This window comes from Neovison vison, chromosome X (genome assembly GCF_020171115.1).
Source record: "Neovison vison isolate M4711 chromosome X, ASM_NN_V1, whole genome shotgun sequence".
Classification (NCBI taxonomy): Eukaryota; Metazoa; Chordata; class Mammalia; order Carnivora; family Mustelidae; genus Neogale; species Neogale vison.
In genome coordinates this window covers 17,329,916-17,342,750 of record NC_058105.1, presented here as the reverse complement: position 1 = coordinate 17,342,750, position 12,835 = coordinate 17,329,916, and the positions used below count along the sequence as shown (strand labels likewise).

The window sequence follows — 12,835 nt, the reverse complement described above, 5'->3', positions numbered from 1 at the left end:
TGCAGACACTAATTAGGTCGTGAGGCCTTTACTTGTTGTTGTTGTTTTTTTTTTTTTATCACTTTGAAACCACTTTGTGCTGAAAACAGCTTGTATGAATTCAGACAAGGTATCTCTATCGGGGACTAAAAAATGAAAGTCCAAAGTGATAGCATGAGGGGAGAAACACTGACATTCTGACACCTGAGAAATAACCCCAGCCTTCAAACTCGGAAATTCTGATGAGTTACAGTCACTCACACAGACAGCAGAATGTAAGAATTTGATAGAGTGAATTATTGCCAAGGATCAACAGAGAATCTAGCACACATAAATACTGACTTCACTGCAGGTATCTTCAGAAATTCTGGCAAAAGAAATGGATATACTTGGACACTGGAGTAGGTTGGGTTCTCGGTACACAATGTCCCTGGCTGAGGAAACGCCATCATGGAGACCCGGATGTATCATGAAGGGGCAGAATCAAAGGCAAATGCATTAAAATCCATCCGTTGGTCTAACAGGCAGATTCCAAACATCACCAAGGGAAGATAAGCAATTCCTCGTCACTGGCACCGCTCACAGAGATTCTAGGCAAAGTCATTCAGCTGTGTTGCTGGCCCTTTCCTCACCTGCACAGACAGTCCTTCTTCTAGAAACTACTCCGCACCTTAAAGTGTTATGAAGACTAAAAGTCTCATGCCTTTTGGTCCGTCACTGGGAAAAACTACAGCAAGAGTCTCCAAGGGAGGGAGAATGAATTCTAAAACCTGATTGTGCCGCTGGAAAAACAGTAAAGAGTAAGACAGGATATTAAATAAGATGGTAAAAACCGAGTTAGCCTGTGTTCAGGGAATGGAGATTCTGGTGAAGACAGAGGGGAGGTATTTGAGACAGCCACAGAGTGACAGTTAAAAGCATGAACTTTGAAGCGTGACAGTTCTGGCTTTAGGTGTTAGCTGTGCTACTTGCTCGCCAAGTGACCCCTGAGTGAGGTAACAGAGTCAAGGTCATCTTTCTGCCACTCCTTGTGGCTCCCAGTGTCTATGGCAGTGCCTCGGCCATTGGGTGCTCATTAACGTTTCCTGAAATGAGTCCTATTTCAGATCATGCTAAAATAATTATCACAGTGAGGAAAGACTGGGAGAAGGAGTGGTGGTAGGAAAGGTTGCAATTTTGCCCCGCGTTCAGTGAAGCATATAACAAGCCAAGGTAATGAACTCGTGGGAGAGGAGGCCGAGAAATTCTGAGATGAATCATTAAAGAAAGAACATGAGTACAAATGGAAAACTGACAGTGCAAACAGCCACGGGAGGGTATGTAGGGTACAGAAAGTAAATGAAACCACAGAGACTTTTGGGAAACTTTCTGGGAGAGCAGTAAACACCAAAAAAGCTGATTATTAATCATTTAATCAATGGATAGGAAATACACGATGGTCATGCCTCTAATCTGTACACTGGTATGTGGTAATGACAATCAAAATGGTTTCTGGATAAAAACAATTGCCTTTTTGGGGCACCTGGGTGGCTCAGTGGGTTAAGCCGCTGCCTTCGGCTCAGGTCATGATCTCAGAGTCCTGGGATCGAGTCCTGCATCGGGCTCCCTGCTCAGCAGGGAGCCTGCTTCCCTCTCTCTCTCTCTGCCTGCCTCTCTGTCTACTGTGATCTCTCTCTGTCAAATAAATAAATAAAATTTTTAAAAAAAACAATTGCCTTTTTAAAAGAAGGCTGTCACATTTGAAAATGTGGTTGTGGTGTGACAACAATGTTGAAAATGTACATACTGATGACTGTACATATTTGTGTTTGCTTCAAGGTCTAAGATGTGAAATTCAATAATGTGCTGATACATTTAACAGTGATGCTGGCACCCAAATACTATTAAAAAAACCTGCTCAGTATTCACTTGGGGTCATGATATTTAACCTAGTTCACAAATGCAGATGAAGGGTCAAGACGGATCTATTTACAGTCCCATTATTTAAGCCTTCTTGGACATTTCAGTACAAATTTTCTGTCTCCTTCCTTTTCTTTCCTCCCTTTTCTTTCTTTTTTTTTTTAAAGATTTTATTTATTTATTTGACAGAGAGAAATCACAAGTAGATGGAGAGGCAGGCAGAGAGAGAGAGGAGGAAGCAGGCTCCCTGCTGAGCAGAGAGCCCGATGCGGGACTCGATCCCAGGACCCTGAGATCATGACCTGAGCCGAAGGCAGCGGCTTAACCCACTGAGCCACCCAGGCGCCCCTCCTCCCTTTTCTTTCTCGGTCTCTCTGTTCCTCTGCCTCTCTCTCTCTCACATACACACACATTCTCACACAATATTTTAGTCACCTCTTTAGACAAAAATGACATGAAATGTCCTGGTCCTTCAAAATAAGAAGAACTCATTGTCCGTTTGGCATTCAGAAAAATGTAGTAGAATGTGTACTGGACTGGGCTTAAGCAAGCACCTGCCATGTGCCTTGAACTCTGCCAGGTACTTTGCACCTGTCATTTCAATTCATCTCCATATAGCAACCCCATTTCACAGATGGGAAATCAGAGATCTTAGCGTTGCCAGTCACTGTCATTCATTCCCAAACTCTGGGCCTTACTTTACTTTCTGAACAAGGTGGCTGGATTTGCTCTCAAAGGAGTATCAGAATCAATTGGGGGTACTTTTAAAATGGTAAGTTCTATGACTAATTCTCCAGCTTCTTCACAGACCTGTGGAATCAGAATCCCCAGGTATAGACTCCAGGGGTCTGTTCAGCATGTTCCACAGGTGATAGCAATGATGAACCAAGTTTGGGAAGCGGCTGCTTACCACCTCTGGGAGGTGGAAGAAACGAAAACTATCTTAGGGGAAACGAAAGCACTAACAGGCCATACTTACAAAAATTTAATAGTGCCCCCTTCATTTAGAAGACCAAAACGTCCTTCATAATCTGGGGTAGATGGGAGCCACCAATACAAGGAGCAAAGTCCCAGTATGGCAGGCCTCACGGCACGGCCCATAGCTGGCTAAAAAGGCTGTCTCATCAGAACTCAGAAAGAGCATATTTTCAAAGAGGTCTCTCACCACAACTTAACCTCAAACAGGACGGACTGGCAGGATTTTGCATTTTATCACAACAGGCAGGTGAGTGTGCTACAGCAGAACCTCATTAATGCTTTAGTTTTAAATCAGCTTTTGCTCTGGGGCATTCTGCAGGGTTGTTAACATGAATAGACTTCTGCAGTCTACCCAACCCTCACTTCCCCTCACCGCCCCCATAAATGGCCCAGCCCCTTTCTGGCCTGTATGGAGTATGGGCTGGATCACACCTGGCCAATGATTCCCCCACCCCCACCATTTGGGATATATTACTTAGAGCTGGTGGTCATAAACCAGTAACAAGGCAGAGTTTACATATGCTTTCTGTTCTAGTTCAGGCATTCCCTGGGGAAGGCAGACTTCACGCTCTCATAACCAGCTGGGAGCTGGGAGCAATCAGGCCCTTAATGGCCAAAACAGAAAGGGACTGCATCACTGAGCACCTCTTGACAGCCAAGGCCTTTCTTCCTGAATGATAATGACATGAAATGTACTCCCCCTGCACGTGTGTCCGTGTGTGCATGCAGACGCACATGCGCACAGGCAGGCGCACGTAGGCACCTAAAATCCAGCAGGTCCAGAACCCTGAAATAGCTATCCAATTTAAGTTCATGATGTCTTTACAAAATCCTAATGGAGCTTTTAGAATGAAAAGTCTGGACGGTCTAATGGGAGACAGACCGGCATGGTAGAAAGAGGAGCGTTAGATTGAAGCCGCCGAAGACCCTGCATTCTAGTCCTTTGGCCTCTTCCATGAAATATATAACTTTGGGCAAGCATCTCTGAACTGTGTTTCTTCATTTGTAGCTCAATGGGATTGGACTAGCTAATCTCTCATGGCCCTTCCAACACTCAAATCAGGGAGAAATGTCCACTACGGTGACATATATTCAGCTACACATCTGTCTGTCAACTAGACCGACCTTTTTAAGACTTAAGGACTATGCCTAGGGTAACTATGAATACCCAGCACCTGGCAGAGTGTCATGAACAAAGAAGCTGCTTAATAAAATGTTTACTAACTGAACCTTCATGCCTAGAGTCCCATCAAAATGGTGCCTTTAACCCGTTACCCGTTCCCCACCTTATTTTTTGTATTTAGAAGGAGTACAGGAGAACACGTTTTCAAGATTCATTATGCTGCCATCAAGTGACCAATATCAGAGGGAACCTTTAAACATTTCCATACCCTGTCTTTAATGTTGTCTCCTCATTTTTCCTCTTATTCAAGTCATCTCCACACGCCTGGCACCCCTGTGTTGTGTCTGACACATAGTGGGCCCTCAATCACTATCAGATAGGGGAACTGACAAACACATCAACTTTTCATTTTTCTGCTTCTGTGAGATTTACTTTTGTAGAAGGCCCCAGAATCTGGCCTCAAATTATAAAGCAGTCAAGGGAATAATTAGGCACTGAAGAACACTATCGTTAGGACATTTCTGTTCATTTTACTATAAAATATTTTCTCAGCAAATGTGTTTTAAATGGCTAACATTGTGAATGGGGCAATTAGAGCAGCTCCGTGGGTAGCCATGCCACGGCTTGCACCATCTCTGTCCTCCTTCCTAGTTTAATTCACCAAAGAAACCAATTACCCCTATCGCTTTGTATTTCCTGAGTTTAAAGCCAGACTAAATGGCCCGATCTGCCCTCCACATTTTGGGTAAGCAATGACTCTGAGTACACAGCAGTTGTACTGTGTAGAAGCTGAGAGTCTGTGTCAACCAAGCCAGCCCAGCCTGGGTCTGAGTCCCAGTTCCCCTACCTTCGTTTAACAGCTTTGAGATCCCTCACAAGGGATCGAAGTTCTTTAAGTTGCATTTCCCCCTTTGGACCTATCTCGTGGACTGCTGCGAAATAATTTTAGGTGAACTGGCCAGCAGGGCCCCTGGAATGTGGCTGGAGTTCAACAACAGTAGTGTAATATATGGTTTTGCTGCCTCCACCGTCCACCCAGTTGGCAGCATTCAGGGATCAGTCACAATGACCTTCATGGGATCTGCTGGTAGCTCTTGGCTGTGTGTTCTGCTCTACGCTGGAAACTGGGTGCCCCCCTGCGGATCTGAATATGTGCACTCTAGCTTGGCAGGGGCAATGTGACTGAAACCCATCACGGGGAGACTGGTATAAGCAAGGCTGAGGAAACAACCGCTGGACCGCACGGAAGCTTGGCCTCACTTGAGTTCTTGTGTAAGCTGAGTTAGTGGCTTCTGGCTGGGCCTCCTGTTTAAAGTCACCACCCAAAAGGGTGACAGGATACACGCAATTAAGACCACGAGAGGGAAATGAGAATCAGAAAAATTGGTGATAATTGGTGATAATGATAAGGGGAAGCCTGATCCATTTCTGGATCGTGGCTCTTCTGCGAACTAGAGCTGGGTGCCCTGGGGTGAGTTACAGTTTCACAGAGCTTCTGTTGCCTCACTTATGAAATGGAGGTAATTACACCCACCTCACGTGATTGTCATGAGGATTACAATGACTAACAGCAATGGGAAGGACTTACCATGGACCACGTGTAAGCTAAACGCTTTAACACATGCTATTCTCTATAAAGAAATATTGGTTTTAGCCTTATTTTATGAATCAGCTGTATGACAGATCAAGATAAGATGATTCACCCAAGGTCTCACAGCAGGTAAGTAGGTGGAACTAAAATTCAAGCCAGGCATTATGACTCCATAGCCCGTGGTCCTTTTCTTTTTTTCTTTGAAGATTTATTTATCTTGAAGGGGGGCGGGAGAGAGATATATATAGAGAGAGCTCGCACAAGAAGAGCGAGGGCAGAGGGAGAGAATCTCAAGCAGACTCCCTGCTGAGCTCAGAGCCTGATGCAGGACTCGATCCCATGACCCATGAAACCACGACCCGAGCCGAAATCAGGAGCCAGACACCTAACTGACTGAGCCACCCAGGCGCCCCCTGCATAGTCTGTAGTCTTAATGTGCTGCGTAGCTCTGTGAGATCACTCAGTCCCTCTACCATCTCTGCCTACCCCCGATCTTCCCCTCACTCCTCTCCCTCGGCACTGGATGCTGGCCAGGCTGCCCCACCCCAATAGGACCCAATTCCTCAGAAGATGGCAGACTGGTACTCACGGTGGTGGTCAGTTTTCCTCCATTCTTCTGGACATATTGGATGGAATCGTGGATCGTCGAAAAGAGACCAAGCAGGACGTTCTCCATGTCGTAGATCCTGTACATGCCGTTCACCAGATCCTCCAGAGACAGGATGTATTCTCGCCAGTACTTGTCGATCTCCACCACCCCGGCCATACAACCTTGCATGACCACGTTGCAGTAGCCACCACAAGGCTTGACCATCATCAGTCCCTGGCAGTACGAGCAGTACCACATTCTAGTGAGCATTCGGCCACAGTCTTTACTGAACTTCAGGTGGTCGGTGGTGTTGATCACCTCAATTCCGAGATTCAGGGCCTGGAGGAAGATCCGGGTAACTTGCAGTGACTTGGAAACCTGGGTCATGATAAGCTTGGGGAAATTCCCAAACACTTTCAGGTCACGCCTTGCCCCTCGGAGGCACTCATTGATGTCCAAGGCTGACTCAGGCAGGCCGGGGTTCATAAGCTGGGTGTAGATGACCGGGAACAGGCTGTCGAACAATTCGTTGACCATGTCATCCACGTTGATATCAGAACCCAGGATGTACAGAGACACATCGGTGAAAAATTCACCCACAAACTCGAAAGCTTGTGGGGTCAGGCTCGGGTAGTTGTTCTTGAACATGGCGTTGGTGTAGTTCTTGGCGTGGCGGACGACAATTTCAAAGGCCTCTGCAAAATAAGAGATACAGAAATGTCCAGAGATTAAAGCTTGAAAACCCAGGGTGCAATTGAATTTGAGATTTCTCTATTGCTGTGGTGATTAAAGTCCCATTTGCCTTAAATAATTGACTCATATTCATTTCTGCCTCTACTCCTGCAGCTGTTTGCTCCTATAAATCAATTTTCCTTTCTGAACATGAAGTCCAAACCCTGATGTGCACATAAATTCTTAAACACACAAATTGTATTTCAAATGACAAAAGCCAGGATTCGGTTAACATTTCGGTCTCTCATGAAAATATTGATTAAAAATTGGCCAAATGAGAAGTTATTTCTCTTTCTCTCCTTGATTTATTCAGTTAAAAAGAAAAAGAATTTGGAGACGTTTCATTTTCAGACAGAGATAAATATTTGACAGCAAACCGTATACCACCATATAAACTCACATAACAATTTAAGCCTGTTCAGCCCTGGAGGAGAGGCGAGTTCTTAGCCGGGAATAAAACCCATCACGATTTAATCATTTTTGGTAGATTTTCTCAAGATAACTTTAAAGGAAGCAATCTGACAGATTGCCAGGCCTGGAAATGGAATGTATCCCCCAAATGGGTATCTGGATGGAAAAAAAAAAATAATCCACGCACTTATCTATACATTTGATACTGCAAATAACACCTCTGGTATTTGCAAGCTGAACATCTGGAAGGATGACTGCTAAGCTTCCTTGGTGAAGTTTGGCTTCCACATGCTTATCTACTCTACAGAGACTATAAGTTCAAGATTACATCTGCTGCCCCTACCCCCTGGCACAAGGCCCAATTAGTGTCATTGGTTTGAGAAAGAAAGTAGTAATGTCATCATCTCATTTTCTCCAAGCTGAAACACTCCAGACGCAAATTATCCCAAATAATCAGAGTTCCACATTTATATGAGGGAAGGGAAAACAACCATAATGATAGGGTTTTCAAGAAATAAGACAGCTTAAAAACAAACAAAAATAACCAAGTTCCCTGGGACATTTAAAATGAACTTAGTACTTTCTTTCGTTTCCTTCCAAAGTGCAAAGGTCCATGACAGATGTAGTCTAAATGATGCCAGTTCATGAGCCTTGAAAAATCAAATTATTACTACTTTCAGACTTCTATAGAGACTGCACTCCACCAGCTCCTTGGGATCACTTAGTCCAACATCACAGTCATCTGCGGCAGAAGTGAGTCTAGGTTGTGCCGCCACCATCTGCTCCAGATCCCTCACAAGGTAGAACACGCTTGCTAGATTCTTCCCTGGGGCTTATGACATGCCTAGCAATGGCGAGCAGATGCCAGTGTAATTCTACTGGGCTTCCAAGCCCACTGGAGAAAGTTAGTCTTCATTTCCATCAACTGCTATGTGCTCATTTGTTTGTTTTGTTCTATTTTGTTTAGAACATAAGGCAATTCCTGGAAAAGTCATCTATTTTATGGCAATTTCTTCCTAATCCCACATGCTACTCTAGTCTCAATCCTTGTATCTCGAGGCTGAATGAGGCCATGAAGCCAAGAGATCATCCAGTCCAATACAAAGGACCGGTCAATGAATTCTTTTAGGTCATCAGAAATTTGGAGATTTAAAACTATTCCTTCATTCTAATTTCAGCTATCCATCATGTATTATATATTAGGCTGTGTCGTAGGTGCTGGGGGTATAGAAGTCATCAGTCAATGGAGATAAATGGTAGATCACCCCGTCTTAAAAGTACTCACAAGCTATATGCTTTGGTGTCTACAAAGCATTTCTAAGAATATTACAATATCTGCATTTTACAACAATCTTCTGAATTTGATACTGTGATCCCCATTTTATGGTTGACAGGACTGATGCTCAGCAGAGTTTAAGCACATTCTTGGGGTCACATAACTGCAAACTAGAAGTAGCAAGCTTAGACTAGTGTCTCCCAGCCATGGTTACACTCTAGCTGCCCTCGGCCCTAAAGCCAGCACACATATCTTCAAAAATCTTTGTAGAAAGTTAAGTTCTTTTAAAAGCTCATTATTTTCTCATTGGCTTTGCCTCTCCAGGTGGAAATGTATTAGAAGAAATTGCAGCCCAAAGACAGACAAAACAGAAGCCCACTTTCACCTTTGCCTTGGGGGCAGCATGAGGTAAAGGAAGGAGGACTCCTACCTTAAAATGAATTCTCTACAAGGCAAATTTCATCTCTAGCCCACAGTGCATGTGTTCTCTAACGTGCAAGATATATGACAGTAAAATTCCATAGACCGTACTGCCATAACCCCCCCCCTTTTTTTAAGTTTCTGCTACCAGCACTGCTGGATCAATAGAAAAAGAAAATTACAAAAGATCATGAACTCTTCTACAGAAAGAATAACAACAACGCATATTGCAGGGGGAAAGGGCTCCAGGTTCACATCTAACCTCAAGCTCACATGTGCTCCCTGCTCTAACTCTGGCAGCTCGGAATCCACTTAGCACATCCCTGGGTTTTGCCCAACCCCCTTACTTCTACATCACAGGACAACAGACCAAACCATAACTGCTCAAGCAAAAGCTCCTTGGGGACTTCGAGGAGCCCATGCGAGGTGAAAAGTGTTGCTCAGCTAGAGGTTGGCAACTGGAGATTTCATGAAATGAAGCCAAGGGCTAGAATTATTGCAAGGAAGTTCAACCCATTGATTTTTTTGGTGTGTGTGTGGGGGGGGCGGGGAGTCAGGTAATAATGTACACTTAAGCTAGAGGAGGATTTCCTCTGTCTCTTTCCTGGAAAGGAGTCGAGAGTTATGTCCAGGAAAAATTGGAACAATATAAAAATCAGAGCTATAAAGAAAAATTTGGCACTGAACCCTAAAAAATATGTTTTACAACATATAAAAAGCTAAATGATACAGATAAATAGAGCTAATGAACTGAGTTAATATACATCCCAATAGGGGCGCCTGGGTGGCTCAGTGGGTTAAGGCCTCTGCCTTCGGCTCAGGTCATGATCCCAGGGTCCTGGGATCAAGCCCCACATCGAGCCCTGCATCGGGCTCTCTGCTCAGCGGGGAACCTGCTTCCTCTTCTCTTTCTGCCTGCCTCTCTGCCTGCTTGTGATCTTTGTCAAATAAATAAATAAAATCTTGAAAAAAATTCACACTAAAAGTGTAAATACCTTAGTTCCTATCACCCTGTATCATGCCTTACGTTCAACAGTCATATGCCATGCTAAAAGGTAAGAAAAACAGTTTGAAGAGACAAAGCAATAATCAGAATCATAATTAGATATGGCACAGATTTTAGAAATATCAGGCAGGGAATTTAAAATGACTATTATCAACATGTTAAGGGCTATAAGGAAATAAGTGAACAACATACAAGAACAGATTGGGTAATGTAAATACAAAGATGGAAAATGTCAGAAATATCAAAAGGAAAGGTTAGAAATCAAAAACACAAACAGATGAATCAGTGAGCTTAAAGAAACATCCATGGAAAGTTCCTAAACCAAAATGCGGCAAGGAAAAAAAAACACAACAACAGAAAAGAACACCTAAGAACCATGAGACAAATTAAAAAGGTGTAGAATATGTGTTATTGCAATTGCAGAAAGAAAAGGTAGAGAGAACAGTGCAGAAGAAATATTTGAGGTAATAATGGCCAAAATTTTCACAAAATTCATGATAGACACCATCCAAAGGCCCAGGAGGCTCAGTGAATAACAAGCAGGTTGAATATCAAAATATCTACTCCTAGGTATATCATAGTTAAACTGCAGAAAACCAAAGAGAAAGAGAAAAATCTTCTAAGAAGCCAGAGGAAGAAAAAGTCATCTTATTGAGGAAAAAATAGAAGAGTTGGATTGAACATCTCACCAGAAACCATGCAAGTAAAAAGAGAGGGAAGTGGGATGCCTGGGTGGCTCAGTTGGTCAAGCATCTGACTCTTGATTTCGGCCCAGATCATGATTTCAGGGTCATGAGATCGAGCCCCATGTCAGGCACTGGGCCTGAAACCTGCTTAAGATTCTCTCTCTCTCTCTCCCTCTGCCCCTTCCCTACCCTGCTCTCTCTCTCACTCTTTCAAAAAAGAGAGGGAAGTGAAATATTTAGTGTTGAAAGAAAAAAACCTCACAATGTAGAATTCTGTTTCCAGCAAAATTTTTAATGAAAAGGGAAGGAAAAATAAAGACATTCTCAAACAATAATAGAAACAATTTGACATAGTAGACCTGCCTTGCATAAAATGTTAAAAGCAAATTTTCAGGGAAATTGTATAGGTTAGAAAATTGTGTCTACATGAAGAAAGGAAGAGCATCAGAGAAGGAATAAATAAAGGTAAAATAAAATATTCTATATTTATTTTTTCAAAAACTGACCTAATAAATAATTGTTCAAAACAATAATAGCAACAATGTATTTGGTGATTATAGGATGTGGATGGAACAGGAGAGAGAAATTTGGAATAACCTGTTATAAGGTAGCTGCACTACCAGTGAAGCAATACAGTGTTATTTGAAAGTAGATTTAAAATAGTTTTAGATTGTATATTGCAAACTTTCTGGAAACCCCTAAATTTTTTCAAAAAGATGTATAATTGATATGCTAAGAGAAGAGAAAAAATGGAATCATAATCACTTAATCACATAATCACATAAATCACTTGGGGCACCTGGGTGGCTCAGTGGGTTGGAGCCTCTGCCTTTGGCTCAGGTCGTGATCCTGGTGTCGTGGGATCGAGCCCCGCACTGGGCTCTCTGCTCAGTGGGGATCCTGCTTCCTCCTCTCTCTCTCCCTCTCTCTCTGCCTGCCTCTCTGCCTACTTGTGATTTCTGTCTGTCAAATAAATCAATAAAATCTTTAAAAAAAATAATGTTCACTTAAAACCTGAGAAGGTAAAGAAAGAAGGTTAAAAGCATCCATAACAAAGAAGAAGTGCAATGCATAGAAAGCAGTTACAAACATGGTGGATACTAATCCAATTATATCACTAATCACTTTAAATGTCCATGGTTTAAATACACCAAGAAGGGGCACCTGGCTGGCTCAGTTCATAGAGCATGCAACTCTCTATCTCAGGGTTGTAAGTTCGAGCCCCATGTTGGGCGTAGAGATTACTTAAACATACAATCTTTAAATATACAAGGTGAAAAATAGAGACTAGCAGAGTAAATATAAAAACAAGACCCAAACACAGATTGTCTACAGAAAACACGACTTAAATATAAAGATATAGATAAAGAGAGAAAGACATACCATGCTAACGCTAAGAAAAAACTAGAAGAGCTAAATTAATTTCAGACTAAGCACACTTTGGAAGAAGGGAAACTATTAGGGATAAAGGGCTCAATTCTCCAAGAAGACGTAATCCTTAATGTGTATGCAACTATCAACAGAACATCAAAATGTATGAAGCAAAAACTGATAGAATTATAAAGAGAAATATATAAATCCACAATTATAGTTGGAGACATCAACATCCCTCTGTCAGGGATGGTAAGGATAGAGTTGAAGGATAGAGTTGAACTGAACAGCACCATCAATCAAATAGATCTCATTGGCATTTATAGGATACTTCATCCAACTACAGCAGGATATACATTCTTCTCAAGCTCACATGGAACATTCACCAAGACAGACCGCATTCTGGGCCATAAAGTACATCTAAACCCATTTAAAAGCATAGAAATCCTGCCAAGCATATTTTTAGACCACATGAATTTAAATTATTACAAATCAATACCAAAAAGATAACAAGATAATATCTAATCATTTGCAAAGTAAACAACACAATTCTATATAATACATGGGACAAAGAAGTCTTAAGAAATTTTAAAAATATTTTTAATTAAATTAAAATGTCAATACAACTTACTGAAATTGGGATGCAATGAAAAAGAATGAAATCTCACCATTTGTAAGAACATGGATGGAGTTAGAGAGGCTAATGTTAAGTGAAATAAGTCAGAGATAAACAAATATCATATAATTCCATTCATATGTGGAATTAAAGACACA

General features: G+C 42.3%; 1 protein-coding gene across 1 annotated transcript in view; it reads right to left on the bottom strand.

The window, feature by feature from the left end:
- Positions 1 to 12,835, bottom strand: part of GPC3 (glypican 3) — a 397,932-nt gene that overhangs the window by 182,895 nt on the left and 202,202 nt on the right. The window contains exon 3 of the mRNA XM_044234977.1: positions 6,160 to 6,854. Coding sequence (XP_044090912.1) covers positions 6,160 to 6,854 — 695 coding nt within the window. The remainder of the gene's footprint in view (positions 1 to 6,159; positions 6,855 to 12,835) is intronic.